This window comes from Acanthopagrus latus, chromosome 4 (genome assembly GCF_904848185.1).
Source record: "Acanthopagrus latus isolate v.2019 chromosome 4, fAcaLat1.1, whole genome shotgun sequence".
Taxonomy (NCBI): domain Eukaryota; kingdom Metazoa; phylum Chordata; class Actinopteri; order Spariformes; family Sparidae; genus Acanthopagrus; species Acanthopagrus latus.
In genome coordinates, this window is record NC_051042.1 from 28,491,901 (window position 1) to 28,509,269 (window position 17,369).

The 17,369-nt window shown below is 41.0% G+C and overlaps 2 protein-coding genes across 9 annotated transcripts; one reads left to right on the forward strand and one right to left on the reverse strand.

Moving 5' to 3' along the window:
- Nucleotides 1-621: 621 nt before the first annotated feature.
- wdr93 (WD repeat domain 93) lies at nt 622-11,923 on the forward strand. Of its 5 annotated transcripts, none has more exons than XM_037096759.1 (17): nt 622-754; nt 2,160-2,256; nt 2,343-2,544; nt 2,847-2,911; nt 3,108-3,186; nt 3,271-3,356; nt 4,063-4,147; nt 4,337-4,481; nt 4,605-4,675; nt 4,911-5,000; nt 5,093-5,224; nt 5,665-5,872; nt 5,996-6,056; nt 6,159-6,315; nt 6,475-6,664; nt 6,848-6,955; nt 11,521-11,923. In XM_037096759.1, exons 2-16 carry the CDS (start codon nt 2,161-2,163, stop codon nt 6,942-6,944), a joined length of 1,764 nt encoding a protein of 587 aa, XP_036952654.1. In that variant the 5' UTR covers nt 622-754; nt 2,160; the 3' UTR covers nt 6,945-6,955; nt 11,521-11,923. The 5 variants fall into 5 exon arrangements, with proteins under 5 accessions (XP_036952654.1, XP_036952653.1, XP_036952652.1 ...); XM_037096758.1 differs by lacking the exon at nt 11,521-11,923 and adding an exon at nt 10,848-11,125; XM_037096757.1 differs by lacking the exon at nt 11,521-11,923 and having other exon boundaries at nt 6,848-8,074.
- LOC119018794 (putative gonadotropin-releasing hormone II receptor) lies at nt 9,129-16,376 on the reverse strand. Of its 4 annotated transcripts, XM_037096767.1 has the most exons (5): nt 16,136-16,376; nt 14,733-14,821; nt 13,460-14,375; nt 11,987-12,191; nt 9,129-10,474 (listed from the first exon to the last, which is right to left on the reverse strand). In XM_037096767.1, exons 3-5 carry the CDS (start codon nt 14,006-14,008, stop codon nt 9,948-9,950), a joined length of 1,281 nt encoding a protein of 426 aa, XP_036952662.1. In that variant the 5' UTR covers nt 14,009-14,375; nt 14,733-14,821; nt 16,136-16,376; the 3' UTR covers nt 9,129-9,947. The 4 variants fall into 4 exon arrangements, with proteins under 4 accessions (XP_036952662.1, XP_036952661.1, XP_036952663.1 ...); XM_037096766.1 differs by lacking the exon at nt 14,733-14,821 and having other exon boundaries at nt 13,460-14,063; XM_037096768.1 differs by lacking the exon at nt 14,733-14,821 and having other exon boundaries at nt 13,460-14,287.
- Nucleotides 16,377-17,369: the final 993 nt, after the last annotated feature.

Here is a 17,369-nt window from a genome sequence, read left to right on the forward strand (position 1 = left end):
GTGTTTTAAAAGGACCCAATAATGGAGCACATCTTGAAAAAACCTAGACTGAAATACATGTATTACCCATTTAACACATTTCAACATTAATAGAAAAGGATGTGGGAGATGGTTTTCATAATGGCTGTCTATGCTATAACCATTAAAGGTCATTGAAAAGATATTTTAATCGGAAAAGACAGATTAAAAATTAAATGATATGCCTGTACAAACTAAACTAAATCAATTGACCTTAAAGGACGACCCAATTTGATACTGTTTACTTTGTTTATATGTGGCAGACCCTGCCACCTTTCTTGCATCATACAGTATCGTGGGGACCTTATCTTCCTCTTTGAACAGCTTGTTTGCTCAGTTATAGAAAAATTTATATTTTTCTGAGTTCTCATTAATATTGTAAATATTAAAATCCTGCGTTTGAGTTTCTTCTCAAACTACACACCACCCCTCAAAGCAACAGTGACTGTCTTGCTTTACCACTGATAAAACCAAGTAGTTAAGATGTATATACCCTAAGACGATTCCTGAGAAGCTGGACATTAAAAAAGAGTCATGTGAAGAAACTACCACCCCTGAAAAACAACCGTAAAAGTGGAGAAATCGATGGTATCGGTCTGGCCATGGAGGTAAATCCACCTTTCAAAGTACTTTAACCGGCGAGCGTCTCCATGGAGGCGCCGTTGCCATGACGACCGTGACGCACTCAGCACCGGGGCTGCTAATGTGTCCGTAATAAACCAGCAGCCAGATAAAGGTAAGACCGCCGGCTAATTAAATAAAATGTAATGACATTTAAAGAAGTGTTTGTGTCTTTTAATTAACAGCCAGCCAAAGGTCACTGTGATTCCAGACGTTCCACCGCTGGAGGTTGTAGCTGGCGTCAGATGTGTTAGCATGAGTTTGGCTAATAAGCTAATTCTTTTTACCCCTCCACCACCACCACAAAAACGAAAAGCTACACCGCTCGTTAGCTTTGTTTTAGTCAGGTTGTAGAGTATAAAAACAACAGCAAAATGTCAGAGTCTCAGTCAAAACTACACAGTATTAATATATGTATTTATTGTGATGCACCGACACACGAGAACACATATTTGTCTTTACTTGGTATTCTGTATTGTTAGCATGGCTGGAACCACTACATAAAGTTGAGGTAGTTCACAGTACTTCACTAAATTATTTCCATAACTCTACTCTATTACATTTTGAAGGCAAACATGTACTTTTAACACACCTTTAAGGTTATTTGATACTTTTATTTAGTTCTATTGCAGATTACAGAATACAGAATAAACAAAGGGATGTATTGTGTATATGCAGTATAATTAAAATGAGCACTGCCTTTAACACATTAAGGCAGCAATCATCCAGTAATATATTTTATTCTGATGTGGGCCGTACTGTACATTTTTATGTTTTATTTTATTATTTTGTTCTGCTATGTGTTTGTCGATGTATGCCGCTAAATATAACAGATTTTTTTAAAGATAATTTAATGCAGAAACACATACATGGGATATTTTATGATTATCAAATTCCCATTAAGTTTCAGTGTACTAATGCCATTTATTGTTAAACTGAACAAGGTTTATTGTTAAACTGGAACATATCATGCATCCTTTGATAAATACATTTTAGGGATCCTTGCAAAAAAACATCTGTAGGTTGGCCCAAATATCAATATCGGAATTTTTTCCTTGCTAATATAAGTAAAATCAAATATCAGTCAGACTCCAGTATTTTTACACTGCGGCATTGCTGCTTTTACCTCAGTAAAAGATCAGAAGAGTATTTACATTGTATGCTACTGTATGCTACTTTATAGATTTAGATTCAAATTTAATTGAAACTTGCTAAATATGTGTGATGATTATGAAATGTTTAAAATATGAAGCATTGTTACAAATTAAACCACTCAGTAGTATATAAAACAGCTTTAACATTAAAATGGTTGCTGCACAGTGATGCCTCAGTAATATTCCTGAACACACAGTTCTGTGTGAAGGTTACTCTTCTAAGTTGTCTGATTCTTTGTGTGGGCTTTGATGATAATGGCCACATAATATGTCTTCATGATTAGACTTTAACAATAAGTATGATGACAACTCCTGTAGATTACCTGTACAGTACTTTGTGTAAATTGAACATGGTTTTGGTCATAGGATGTCCATGTGCACCAGAAAAGGGACCCCAGGCTCAGACATGGAAGCAGCTTGCGAAACGAAAACACCTACATTGGAACCATCCAGTGCGACACAGGTACAGAGAAGGAGTTTAAATGTATCTGGTCATTGTGTGGGTGGAAAGTAGGTATTCATTCTTCATGGTTGTGATTTTCCCCTCAGCTTCCAGAGGGCACTAACTGCTTGACGTGCTCAGAAGACGGCAGGTACCTCAGTCTGGGTCACTGCGAGGGCTTGTCCGTGTGGTGTGCATCTTCTCTGATCTGTGTTGCAGAATGGCTGCAGGACAGAGTCGAGATAACGTCTATTCAAATGACCAGGATGGCTGAGACGGCCTATCTGCTCTGCACCGTTGATGATATGGGTGGGTAGCACGTCTATGATCAGCCACTGTGTTTCTCTTTAGTTCCTTTTGTGTTTATATTCTTTTCTGGATAAACGGTTGCATTTCCACAAATTAACAAATGCAGATTGGCATTCATTTGTACACTTTAAATGCTCAATATTGATCCTGAGGTCATGAACTGTTGCTGCACCAAACTGAGACAATAACACCGGACAATTAGAAAAGAGAATGATTTTACAAAACCTGTCGAAAAAGGTAGTGTGTGAAAAATGTAACATCGTCATCATCCTGATATCAGCTGCTATCATCCTCCACTGCAGGTGTTGCCAGAGTCTTTGCATATCACTGTGAAGACATTCAACTTCTGCATGTAATTAACATCATGGTGTGTATTTTCATTGTCATTTTATTTTGTTTTTAGCTATTCCTTGTCATGTAATGTTTGTCCACCACCAAATTTTCATATTTTAGAAAGAAAGAAAATATAAATAGAAAGTTCAGAATAAAACCGTGATAAATGTGAAGAGAATATTTATAGATTTAGATTTATTTTTGACTTCTTTTCCTCATTTCAATATCAGGAAAACATCAATGAAAGGAGCATTTGCTTGACATTTGAAGTATTTGAAGGGGGAGTTTATGGAGCTGCATCAATCAGCTGTAAGTAACGACTTTACTTTTTGAGCTGTGCTTGTTATGTGATTTTAATTAACTGAACCATTTGAATTTCACACCTTCTGTCAGGCAACGGTGCTCTTTGGCTCGAGGTCTATCACTTCCCCATAGAAGCATGGCGGAAAGAGTTAGAGGTGGTCCTCTCACAGAAACAGGTATTGTGCTGAAATACGCACACAAAATACAGGTGTGACATATCAAGAAGCTGATTAAACAATATAATAGACATTGTAAAGTTATGAGGGAGTGTGCAATTGACATGCTGCAATAACCACAAGAGCATTTGCTTGTGAATTAAATGTTAATTTTACTGCCATAAGATGTCCCTAATTTCACTGTGTGATAATCACGCTGTTTAATCAGCATATTGATACATCACACCTTTCAGGTGAATGGATTATCTTGACAAACACACAGTGAAATTGATGGGCTGGGTTGAACACGATTGTGTGTTGGGCATTGTAGAAACAATATAATATGATTACCGACTGAATCTGAGCTTAGTTTTGATTATTATTCTTTATCAAAGTCATTACTTTTTGATAGAAAACAAAGAAAAATGGAGATGAGAATTTTGCAAGGTGAGAAAATGCAGAGCATGTGTGCACAAATACAGGTATGTAATGGCAGAAAGAACACAAAGAACTTACACCTGATGCTGCCTGAGAAAGAGCACCAAGCTTGAAATGTGTTGCAATCACGCTTCAAATGTATCTGCTTAATGCCTGCATTTGTACACAATTTCTCCTCCTTTCTCGTTTGTTATTACAGACCAAGCTATTACTGTAAGAATATTTCTGCTGTGATGTGTAACTTAAATGTTAACAGCATTGGATTTTTTTCTAACATATATATCCTCAGCACTCAAACTCATCCGGAGATGTGTATATGAAATGGTCTCCAGTTGCCATGGTGATTAAAATCAAGCCACTTCAAATTTCAGCAGGTAAGATTTTATCTGGAGCAAAACTGTGGCACAACTGCAGCATGGTATAATTGATCCGAGCAGAAATGTATTTTGTTTGTGTGTGTAATATAAGTGTCACACCAGTTCCCTCTTTGTTGTGAATAAATGTAAAACTATGAACATGTGTAATGCAGCTGAGTCAGAAATCAACGTTTCTGCTGTTTGCAGGCGCTGCTGTGGACGGTCCATTCGAGGTCTTGCAGACGATGGACTTTTTGACACACTGTTTGGTTCTGGACGTGAACACCAGCTGCAGTCCTCAGGCTTTTAATACAGACATAGGAGAGACAAAGGAAACAAATGAAAGCCCAAGGTCCAATAAAGTTGACACAAATATAATTCACATTCACAGTCGAGCTGCTATGTTGCAGACTGTAGAAAACTGTGCCCATGGAAATGTAAATGCATTGCTAATTCTCAGGAATTTTCCTTTCAGACGTTGCACCCACCACTTTCTTCTGCCTTGTGGTCCAAATCCTGGCGGGAGCAAAGCAAAATCCCAGCCAGGTTTGTAAATGAGGAATATTTAAAATTTTTAGTGATGGACAATTGGCTGATTCTTTTTCAGAGCTATTTCAAATGACAGCACTGGCAGTTCCCAGAGTAAAAGATCATAAACTGGGTCTTTGTGTTTTAATGAATAGCTAATTCCTGTGGATTTTATCTGTCGTATTCATTTAAGCCTCTATTAAAGCAGGTAGTGACAGGGCTCTACTCCTGTTAATGTCATCTTTAATCTCAGCAGGACTGCCTATTGCTGTCTGTGTGTGGTGGAGTGGCAGCCATAATCTTCTTCAGTATTTGCTGCAGAAACCACAGAAGAACAAACCAGGTAGGATATTTATTTATCCAGTTATGAGTCAGCTGCATGTAAAAAAAATATGCTGCCTGTTTAGAGGAGCTCATGTCTGCTTTTTGAAGCAGATGTGGAACCAATGCCAGATGTGTTGTGGCCAAATGCAAAGGAAATCCTCTGCTCTGCTGTCAGTAGATGCACACGTTACATAGCTGCTGGGCTCCAAGATGGTTTGGTGTTTGTCTGGGACAGAAAATCAGGTGAGCACACAGAATGGTGAGGTATTTCAGGTGTAACAGTACATTTTATTAGATTTCGCTGTTATGTCGTTAAAAAAGCCACACTAAAACAACATCGACTTGTGAAATCTGCAAAACATCACATTGCTGACTTTACAGGGAACAGTAAGAAACGTTTGAAGTACTTGTTGTTTCTGTTTCACTATGTTTTAACATGTCACAAATAAACATTTCAGTGTTTTTTAAGCTCTTCTGGCTATTCCTCTGAAATCATGACAGCAGTGGAATCACAGTGGTTTATGTTTAGGAAAGGGTACATAGTAAAAATAAACCCTTTCTGAAGCAAACAAAGCCAACAGAATTCCAACAAAATGCTTTGTGACAAAATACTGTTATGTCTGTATTTATGAGTGCTCGTCTGGTTATTCCATTAAATTCTCCTTTTCTTGTCTTTCCCTCAGCGTCTCCATTGTCTGTCGTCCCTGCGTCAGTGACAGGCAGTCCCTTTACCAAGATGCAGTTTGTGGATGACTGGCCTGTGTCTGCTGATGATTCCCAGACTTTTACCACAGCGGAGGTCCAGCTCTTGGTGTGGTGTAAGGGTGGAGCAATTCACGCAGTCACCACAGGGCGAGGGACACGATCCTGCACAGTGCAGGTCACTGAAAGGTGACCTGAGTTTTACATATTTCTATATTTAACATATGCATCGAACTTTTGAAATGCAGATGAAACGCAATTCTGTTGTATTGGTCAAAACGCATTCACACATTATTTTCTTTATCTCTAAAGGCCAAAACACAGTGGGGACCTCCTGACTGTCACTGCATCAGTGCCATTCCTGCAGAGCTTGGTAAAAACACTGTTTCAACGTACAAAAGGATTTGTTACAGAACTTACAGTATTGTAATTTTCACTTTTGGTCCATCTGTCTTTTTTTTCTCACCTCAACTAGTCACTTGTGGTGCAAAGAAATGGAAACATGTTCCTGCAAGATGTCGTTAACAAAACCACTGTGTGCCTCTTGCTTCCTCCCACATCTCATCTGGTTGCTGCGCCCTGCAGTCCTGTTTATGCTCTGAACACCAAACTGCAATCTCTCCTCATAAAAGGTAACACACTGGAGGGAAGTTTAGAAGGGCATCACTGGTGATGGTCGAGATAAAGTGACATTCAGAAAGTTCGTGTTGGCATGGATGTGTTGGCATCAAAGCTGCACAAACAAGGTGACATGAAATTGAACCACTGTGACTGAAGCTTTCATGTCTCAGCAGGTGAGCAGGACCCCAGCTGCAGGTCATCTTCTCAAGGAGGAGGCCAGAGTCAGCTTTTTATCTTCCATTTTGGAGAGTCTGATATCATGAAGCAGTATATTGTTCCACCGCCAGTTGCTCCGCAGCAACAAGAAGTACTGAGCTGTGTCACTCTCGAGGAATCCTGTGATCTCTACCTTCAGCAAAGGTTGTTTCCTTTTTTTCTTTTTGCTATGATAATCTGAATATGTGGTGTCCAGTTATTCTGAAATTTTAATCTCAAGATGAGTTAAAAGACAGTGTTCTTACCAAAATGTACACAACAAGTACACGTTTGATTGTTGAAACACTTTCTTTTTATGTGTCTCTTACTGTATGTTTTCATGTGCAGAGCGCGGTCTGTGGATGAAAGGAACAAAGCTATATCACAGACCTGGAAGCAGCTACAGGAAACTGCAGAGACACAGCAGAGCTGCAGCAAGAAATGACTTGCACTGAGGTGATATTTTACTGTACTGTTTCATATTTATTTCATGTCATTTTTTTTTTTAAACAAATGCGTAAAGATTGTGTGATTGTTGTGGCAGAAGCTGGTTGTTACTTTAGCAGTGGTGTCTTTCTGTAAAAAAGACATCATGGTGTCTCTTGGGTTAATTTAGGGCACATTTTTAGATCTGTGGTGCTGGTAGGTCGTGTCTCATATGTATTTTAAAAGGATGGGTGTATTCAAGCTCATTACGAAAGGGTTGAATTCATTCATGGAACGTTAGCATTTCGTTGCCTTTGGGGTCCTTGAATGTTTCATACCTCATGTTTTTAATGTCAGGAAAAACTAGGACAGAGTACAGAGGTTTTTCTTAATTTGATTAGGTTGATTAAAACTTTATAATCTGGCACGCGATGCTCTTAAAACACACTCAGGACTAGGACTATCTATCCTGAGACAGTATGTTCTTGGCTACCTAACAGTGGTAAACATGTTACATGTCTTTAATTTTACGGAAGTTGTGTTCAATTCTTGGACACTTTGAGTCAGTCATCCCAACATGCAGCGAAATGTTAACAATAATAATCACTCAGTTTCCGTTGTAAAGGCAAATTTTACATTAAACCCAGATAAATAATGTTTGTCTGTCTGAGTGCCAGCGTTTGGGTAACGAACAATTTTATGGAAATAGTTGTTGAAGATCCTTATCCATCAGAGGCCATATTGTTTCTCTATAACCAATCAGGACAGTGCGGCTGGAGAATTATTCCAGATTGGCACCCTGGTCTGCTCGTGTTGTTTATTTCAGTGAGGGTTTTTTTTTGTTCACCTGTATGTTATACAGAGACATTTATCATTTTTATTCCAGTCCTATCAGATCATACTGTGGCTTCTCTCTGTGTCAGTGAGGACTGATACTGATTTTAATAAGTTCCTGAAAGCTTCATTTGAATTTCTACAAAGCTTTGCTGAGGGGTTAATGCCAAAGGGCCACGTGCCACTGAGAGCATAATGAAAGCACAGGTGCTCTATACAAAGAGTTTGGCATGTATGACTGTCAACAGTGAGAACAATCTGTCGGTAATAAATCTGTCTCAAATTAAACCAAGCACCTACAACTAGAGACTTTAACTCCTTGTCACTGTTTGGGTTTGTTATGTTCTGTTATGCTTTGAAAGTTTTTGCTATCTTAAACTTTTCTTTTACTTTACAAAACAAAAAGTGTCATCATCATCTAAGTCAATCAAGGTACCTTTTCCCTTTCCCAGAGACATCTAATTAACTGTAATATTCACTTTTTCATATAAATGTTCAGGGCCTCTTTGGAGGATCTACGCTATCTCAGGTGCCTGCAAATTGTCTGCCTCTGAAGGCGACACGTTACAAAAGCTCGAAAGTCGAAGTTTTAAGATTACGTTGTTAACTTTAAGACAAATGATGAAAATAAGTTGGACATGTTGTGAATTGTGCCTTGTCGCTTGTCAAGAGTACAATGAGATGGTTATTTGCAGTGATACTGCTCATGTCTATAATGTTACGCTACACATGAAGTGACAGCTAGCGTAGCTAGATTAGCATAAATGGTCCTGAAAATAACCTACCATTAAAACTGCAACATGTCATTTTTACACTCATAAATATACTCCAAAATATAACAGGCCTTACATGTTGATTTGTGAGCTGGTGGGTAAACTACATTATGTTTGACGAAGGCTAACCGTCTCTCCATTTTCTTTTGCTAAATTAAGCTAACCGCTATACCATCGGTGGTATAAAAAAGCGATTCAGCACATTTCCATAAATGATGGCTGGATGTGTTTCCTCTTTTTTCTTTGTCTTCCTCTTGAAAAACTTGAATTTAAATGGTTGATCAGACAGGGGTTCATTATGGGCTCTGGGAACATGTGATGGGCTTTGCAGATCATGTAATTAATCAGTTGAGCTAATTGATTCTTACACATTGATGAATTAATGAAATTAGTAATCGGGTGCATCCCAGAGGAAATGAATAAAATGGAATAAAGCTGTATCTAATTTTCCAGTTCCTGTTGGCGCACCACGTTTTACCTTAAAACAGTTGGGTAAGATAGTGGTTTCAGTTTTTCACCTCAGTTTAAAATGATTTTGTCTTGAGGCGAGAGGACAAAGTGACCAGAACCATCTTCCAAATAAGAAATACAGCAGCTGTTGTTACTGTTGTATTTTTACAAACTGCACAGATGAGATACATTTTTCAAGCTGCATTATGGGTTTTGTAAAACACAAAAAAGCACAACTTGCAACAATTTAAGTGATACAATACTTAGAACACTAAAATTCAATCTCCCACTTATCTGCGTCCAAGGTTCCTCTAATCATGGAATAACAGTGCTGCTGCACCTGAACCGGTCTACGTCTTTGTTCTGAACAAAAGAAAAAACTCTTTTTTTTTTCCACAGAGCTGAGAGTAATTTGTCAAGTCCACCAACACACATCAGTTTGTTACAATTCGAGGGTAGAAACGGCCTTTTCCATTTCGACTGTGTGACTCGTTACTGATTATAAGCAGCAGTATCCCCAGGGATCCCACTGCTACACATCATTACAGACACAGAAATGTGTTGGCACAAGAGATCTGCACAGAAATTGCTCGGCTTTGCTGCTCCCCACGGGGAACATTTTCCAGCAGCAATGAATTCACAATAGAAAAACTCCAAAGTACAGTGAATACATTTAATTCAAGATGAACACGAGTTTACAGAGCAACAAACGTTCCGTCATGACAGGAGCTTGTTATCTTTGTGTAGTCGAATGTGTTTTATGAAGCTTCCCCTCCTCCTCCTCCCTCGAGCTCTGTGTTTTCAACCTGCTTTGTGTTGACTACAGAAATGTGGAACGATTTTTGAAGTAAGCCAAAATGACACGTGGTTTTCAAGGAATACACGACCCGGTTAGACACTGAACCAATAAAACAGTCACACACAGGACGTAACGGTTGTCAGGGAGCCTCGGCCCTGTGATGTCCTCATATGATGCTGTCAGAGCAGAACTGGTGAGAATCTCTCTCTGCGTCGTTGTCCGCTGTTAAAAAGCTGCTTCTCGACGGAGTGGACTCTTCTCTGCTGTGGCTGTCGCTGCACAACATGAACCTCTCCTGGCTGACCGGGCTCACCTCTCTTTTAAGCTGCAAAGAATTGGCGGCACACACGAAGGATCCGGTTATAACGGTGTTGTTGTCGAGGTCAGACGCCGTGGTGGCATTGCGGTAATACCTCCGGAGGCCCGTCCGGAAGTGGATGGTGAACAGGCCGTAGATGACCGGATCCAGGCAGGCGTTGACGAGCCCGAAGATGAACAGGATGTGGGTCAGCGAGTGGGAGACCTTCCCCTCCAGGTCGTCGGGAAAGAACCAGTACCACAGGCCCAGCAGGTAGTACGGAGTCCAGCAGATGATGAAGGACGACACGATCACTATACTCATTTTTAGAGTTCTCATCCGGGCTCGGGGGATGTTATTCTTCGAACGCCGCAAATGCACTTCATTGGAGGGCACTAGGAGCACAACGGATGACAAAAACATTAAATTCTGAAGGCTTGATTGCAAACAATGAACACAGTTTTCTTTGCAATGCTTTTAAAAGGTCGCTTCATCCAAATTGCTGAAAAAAACGAAAATCTCAATTAAATACCGCTGCCGCCAAACAACCTGCGTAAGTGAAGGACCATCAGCGAGGCCATCGGCTTTTTCAATATTGTTTTCTAAGTGCCTTCGGGTTGGATTCCGTTAATGAAAAACAATTTTGAGGTGCAGTGATGAGAATGAATTAAGGAATCTCACTGCCTGAGGAAAGAAGCTGCTCTGTAGTCTGATTGTGCAGCATTATTACAAATGCACATCTTTTTTTTTTCTCACTGTCTTCCACAGCAAATGCACAAACGCTACCCCGATCCAGATCTTCACCACAGGAGCCAGTGGTCCTTGTCCACCAGTCAACAAAATTAAAGTTCCTGAAAGCTGCTTTAAGTGCCACTTACAATACAGACCTAAATGTTATTGACAGTATGCTAACATGCACACAGTTACAATGATAGCATCCGTCCGTTTGGCAGGTGCAGTATTCAATGAACAATAGAATTACTGTGTAAAACATAAATTAATCAAAAGTATCAACAGAGAGTGAATAAATGCCAGTTCTGACATTATGACATCTCTGAATCAGTGATATCTACTCTACGTGAGCATGTTAGCCAGTTAGTCCCAGCCCGTCCAGGTCCAAAGCTCCTGTGCTAGCAGTGTAAACACTTGACAGTCCCCTGGTCCCTGGGCACCGCTAGCTGTATGGCTAACTGAGCTAATGAGTTAAGGACAGCTACAGTTAGCAGTTACTCTGGTGTTACGCTGCCCCCCATTTGACAGGTGGTCAATTTTTACATATTGCACCTCTAACCATGTCCAGCGCATGTTTGCTAATTAGCAGCAAGAACAGCTGAGGTGTACAAGAAATAAATTTTGGAAGTACTGAGTCAGAAATAAAGTATGGTATATGTTAAGGAATCAGCTATGTTATTAAAATCCATCCCTTGGATGTCTGTGCCAGGTTCCATTACAATTAACCCGCTCAGATGATGGAGCCAGACGAAATGTCAGGGGACCACCAGAGTCAGTCAGAATCATCCTGAGGGAACACCGTGAATTTCATGGCAATCCGTCAGACAGTTGTTGAGCTACATCAGTCTGGAACAAAGTGGTGGACAAGACTAACAGATCTGCGGCGTCTTCCCTCGAGCCTCACCCGCAACATTTCATTCAAAAAGCCATAATGTTTACAGCTGGGAGGATCATTTTTCAACGCCGCTCACATTACTTGTCAGGTTCTTTGTTATGGACTGGCAGTAGAATATCAGCAACAGGGACCATGTACTTATTCAGCCAGTTGGTGTGTTTGTGTATTTGTGAGCTGTAACCTATCCTCTACAGCTCTGTGCCAATTAAATCACCCCGCGACTGTGTGTAATCACCGACTTCAACTGATCCACAGAGTTTCAGGCGCAGTTTGGACTCACGGTTGTCTTTTCTCAGTCGTTTGGAGATCTCACAGAAGATCCTGGTGTAGCAGGTGATCATGATGACCAGCGGCAGCAGGAACAGGCAGAAGAAGGTGAACATGTTGTAGGCCGTCTCGTGCCAGTGCCTGACGAAACTTCCACGTGTGGTGCACTGAGTGAAGTCCTCGGGGTGGACGATGGTCACGTTGTGAAAAAGGAACATCTGAGGAGGAAACCAGGAAATAACTACAACAACTGCGTCTACTCCCCATCTTTCATTGATGACTTTCCACAACCCAGAGGCTGCTTCAGGGCATGAAATGTAATATCCTGTATATCTTAAATAGATATCAATAAAATAAAACTTTCCAGAAATAACCAGGAGTATTTTATGGTAGAAATTTGTTTTCTGTGTGACTTTATACCACTGAGAATGAGTGACAACATGTGTTTTTAGGTCTACTACTAAAAAATGCTCCACTGAAGTAGTTCACGCCTCATCATTTCCGTTTGTAGAAAGACAAACACCCAACTTACATGAGTTCTTACATCTGCGGTGAGGACGTGGGTCTCATGTCTTTATGATGACCCATAAAGACACATCTACATTTATCGCCTCACCACAGGTTTGCACATGAGCACTCCAGCTGAAACACTGATGTTCCTCTGAGACTGTGTGTCACTTGAATCGTTTCATAACGATCCGGTTAAAAGCTGCACCAAGTATATATCCATCCTCCCCTCCCTCCATCCCTGCTTGTTCATGTTCGTCCTCGCCTGCACAACTTCCCCCTTGGTGATTAATACAAATTGGATGTGAAAGGTGCGCTACTCAGAAAGGTATCATTTACAGTAATAATAGGGCAGTAATACATACTTAGAAATGTTTATATCTGCGTGGGTACTTTGCTTGGAATCTCTACACGATGTCATTTCTGTGCAATCGATATTTACATTACTTCCATACCTCGTAAATAAAATGATGAAAATGGACAGTTTAAGTACAATTTTGTTGTATTTTACTTGAATTCTTCTATGTAAAGCTACCTGATACTTCACTACATTCACTTGACAGCTGTAGTTATTCTTACAACACTTAACAGATTAAAGAAGAACTGTTAAGTTAAATTAAGAACTGTTCTTCTGCCCAGTGAGTACTTTTACTTTTGATACTTAAGTTGTATTTCTTGCTAAAACGTCGACGGGGGGCTTTTACTTACAACATAGTATCTTTACTGTGTGATGTGTCACTATTTCTAATTTAAGTAAAATATCAAAGGAAATAAAGTGAACTTCCCCTCAGCAGAACACTGAATGTCAACAACATTCAGTGTAAACGACTTACACCAAAGTTAGAATTATGAGAGTACCAAAGGTGGCCACGCTCTCCTTGACAGTACATGTTAAATGAAAACCTGTTTCTGGTCTAATCTAATGGGAATCAGTCCTGACTTCTGGCCCCGTGAGGTCAGCGGGAACACCTGCCCTTACCTGAGGGACCGACAGGAGCACACTCATGCCCCACGCCACAGTAAGCATGACTCTGTTCCTCTTCCTGGCCTTATTGATAGCCAGAGGGTTGAGGATGGCCGACTGCCTATCCAGACTGATCACCACGGTGACGAATGCGCAGGAGTACATCGCCTGCAGCTTCAGAAACATCAGCAGCCTGCAGGCAAAGTCCCCGGCGAGCCACTGGACTGTGATGTTCCATACAGCGTCCACGGGCATCACGATGAAGGTCACTAGCAGATCAGCCACCGTCAGGTTGATAATCAGCACCCGGACGTGGGATTTGCGCTTCCCATCGCTGTGTGCCGCCCACAGCACAGCCAGGTTGCAGAAGGCCGACACCCCGCAGAGTATGCAAGTGATGACCACTCTGACTTTGGCGGCCGTGGTGAACGTGGGCAGCTGCTGGCCGCCACCCCCCGCCGTCCAGTTGGACGGGGGAGTGGAGTAATTGCAGCTGGCATTCAGCTGGTGGTCCGTCGTCAGGTGATACATGGCCGCCGCAGAGTCACACAGAGTGGTGTTCATTTTCTGACGCCCGCAGAGGGAGAAACATTCTGCTCATCCACCATGAAGATCAGCGCTGGGAACGAGAGGAAAAGCAAATAGAGGGAATCAGCAAGGGGGCAAGACGGATGAGTCAGGGGCCGGGGAGTGGGCCCGGATCATCCAAACACGCGTAATAAGAGGATACAAACCATCCCATGAATGAATAATACAGCGGCTCATCAAGAGGAAGTAATATGCATATAGGAAGAGTCTCATTGGTGTTCCAACTCAGCGTGGTGGAAAGCTGGAGCGCACAAACTGTGAGGGACGTTGGAGATCATGAAGACAGTAGATTACCTCAAATGAAATGGAAGTCCATGTTTTCTTCGAGCTCGTAGTAATCCTGCTGATGACGGACGACAATTTACAAATGTCATGTGCTGTTCAGAGTTACAACAGCACAACAACAGGAAGGATTGATTTAGTAGTGGTTGTAATAAACAAAGGCTGTTATTATGTTAAAATACTAGAGCTTCAATGATTAGTCAAGTCAAAAAGGAAATTAATCAACGGCTGTTTTGTTCATTAGGTGTTCGTTTTTAGTCATTTTTCAAGTGGAGACATGAGACACTTGCTGGTTTAAGCTTACTGAATGTGAGGATTTGCTGCTTTTCCTTGTCTTTTTTCAACAAAAATGTAAAAAGTCCTTTGGTTTTTGGGCTGTTGAGAAGCAATTTAAAGCAACATTATTTGACTTTTTCACCTTCAGCTTCAGAACAGCTTCTAAATCATTTTGACGGTACAGTGAATAGCGTCTCTGTCTCAGCCGCTCCGCCTCGCTGTCACTTGTTCCTGAGGGTCGGATCAAATCACACACACGTTTACTTCATGACACAAGCTTTCAACAAACAACATTGTTACGACGTGATCACTATCAGACGGCTGTGGCTCAGGGGCAGAACCAGCGTCTTGTGATAGGAAGGTCGCTGGTTCAGTTACCCTGCTCTGCATATTGAAGTGGCCTTGGGCAAGATACTGGTGCTGGTCGGCACCTTGCATGGCAGCCCCACCATCAGTGTATGAATGTATGTATGAACTACTTTAAGTTGCTTTGGGCAAAAGCATCTGCTAAATGTAAATATAAGTTGTGACAGACTCAGGATTTGTATTAACCACGTACATGGGAGGCACCACATCACAATCTACATATTGTTTCTTTAAAGGCGCCTTTTTTTTGTGATGAGTATTTATCACAATTTCTTGACAATTTGCAGACTCAACGATTTCCTCGACAAAACAATCGGCGAGCTCAAATAAAAACAATGTCGATCTCTAAATCAGTTTTAAAAATGGGAACACGAGAGTTGATATTTGTTGTGAGAGCCCAAATGAACAATAAACATTTCCCGATAAACTGCAACAAGTAGAAATAAATCATCTTTACATCTGAGACTTTTGGTTGGATCTCAAACAGGAGACGCGCGCAGACAGAGTTCAGTCGACCTCTCTCAGCATCCTGGTGCATTTAATAACTGGATGGCCGACTGTGTGTTTACTGTCACCATACTACAGCCCACATCTGCATCACAGCTGCATCACAGCTGCATCACTGGCTTTAGACTGATTCCAAGAATACAAACTATCAAACCATCCTGCTCTCAGACAGATTCTCACCTCCCAGACGGGCTTTTTGGAAACATTTATAGATTCTAGGTGAGGAAAAACAACAGTGATGTTTCACAAAGATTCAGTAACGCTTGAATGTTAAAAAAAAATCTCATCATGACATAAAAACAAAAACATGTGAATAATATTAATGTGAACGTGTTCTGTGTAAAAAATGGTGAGGAAAAAACAGTCTTTAAGTTAAATGTAACAAACAGACATGAACACACGCCCTGTTAGTCACCCAGCCTGCCTCCCTGCCTCTCTCTATATATGTGAATTTAAATCCGTGCGAAGATTAACTCATAGAATCGAACGAAATCTCCAGTGATTCGTCAGGAACATCGAGAATATCACATGGAGTATTACACATTTTTTCCCGCCCTGCAGCCTGGTCGCGCTGAATGTTCCCACATTTAAAAAAAAAAAAAATAAACTACTCACGCACATCCAGTCCAACTTTGATTGTAATGATTTTACAACACAAAGAAGCAAACTTACGTTCACAGGCAGTGAGAAGTGCGGTGCGCTTCGCCCTGTGCGCACTCCTGGGAACCCATTTTAAAACACACACACACACACACACACACACACACAGGACGGACTCTTCGTCTTGGCTGTGAGTGTCCGTTTGCTTTCCATACGTGGATGAGATGAGAAGTTTTGTAAGCGTGCAGTCTCGCTGGCAGCTCCTACAGATGTCCGGCTCCTCCACCACCCGCTGCGTCCTGCGCGCTTCCTGCCCCGCCGCTCCAGCTTTATCCACACACCAACCGGAGCCGTGCAAAATAAACACCCCCCCCCCCCCCCCCCCCGGGTAGTGCACTGAGCAGAAACTCAATATTTCCTGACGAATGTGTCAGAAAAGAAAAAGGCACACACACACACACACACACACACACACACACACACACACACACACACACACGAGGGCGAGTAATCTGTGATTGGTGATCACCACATGGCAAAAACGCACAAACTGCACAGTTCAAAATGAAGCCAGAAAGACAAAAAAAGTCGCAATCTTGACTAAAAATGTTTTTAAAATGTTTAATTATAAGATCATTTGTGATGAGTCTGTGTTGAGTGAGATCCTCCAGTGGAAGCTGCTCTATTACATAAAACGTGATTCATGAGCTGAGAGGCAGAGCTGCTGGGGGGGAGAAAAAAAAACAATAATTAACTGACCATGAAAATCTGAAGATTAAAGAGAATGTGTATGTTAAAAATAAGACTGAAGAGAAAAATGTGAGATTATTTTCATTACAAATGGATCTGGAGGTATTTCTGTACTTAGAAAACTAAAAATCTGGTCATGGAGCGAGGAAAAGGTTGGAATTTTGTCCAAATTTGGGGCTTTGAAGCTTCTTGCCAGAAGTCCTGGTGCTGAATGTATTTAAAGGAGCGGTTGGACATTTTGGGAATTACACTTACTCACCATCTGTGCATATTAGCTAAAGCCGAATTGCTTATCTTAGCACAAAGGCTGAAAACAGGGAGAAATGTCTAGACTGGTCCTGCCCATACTTGATAAAATCACCTATGAGCAGTGTTAAATTTCATGAACACGATGTGTCTCGTGTTTTATCATACAAAAAGTGCAAAAACAAGACTTTGTTGGTTAAGAAATAGTTGGTCAGCCAAAATCCAAAGTATTTATCATTTAGTTTTTGTCTGGAATTAAAAAAAATATATGGATATAATATGACAATCAAACTGTAAGAGGGGAAACCAT

Excerpts from the sequence above, each read along its gene's own strand:
- LOC119018794 (XM_037096766.1), bottom strand. The coding sequence starts at position 14,008 with ATGAACACCACTCTGTGTGACTCTGCGGCGGCCATGTATCACCTGACG. Across the intron at positions 12,192-13,459 it reads TGCTCCTGTCGGTCCCTCAG|ATGTTCCTTTTTCACAACGT; the intron begins GTAAGGGCAGGT and ends TTTCCTCCTCAG. Across the intron at positions 10,475-11,986 it reads ACGACTGAGAAAAGACAACC|TGCCCTCCAATGAAGTGCAT; the intron begins GTGAGTCCAAAC and ends TTGTGCTCCTAG.
- wdr93 (XM_037096759.1), top strand. The coding sequence starts at position 2,161 with ATGTCCATGTGCACCAGAAAAGGGACCCCAGGCTCAGACATGGAAGCA. Across the intron at positions 3,187-3,270 it reads TGGAGCTGCATCAATCAGCT|GCAACGGTGCTCTTTGGCTC; the intron begins GTAAGTAACGAC and ends ACCTTCTGTCAG. Across the intron at positions 3,357-4,062 it reads TGGTCCTCTCACAGAAACAG|CACTCAAACTCATCCGGAGA; the intron begins GTATTGTGCTGA and ends ATATATCCTCAG.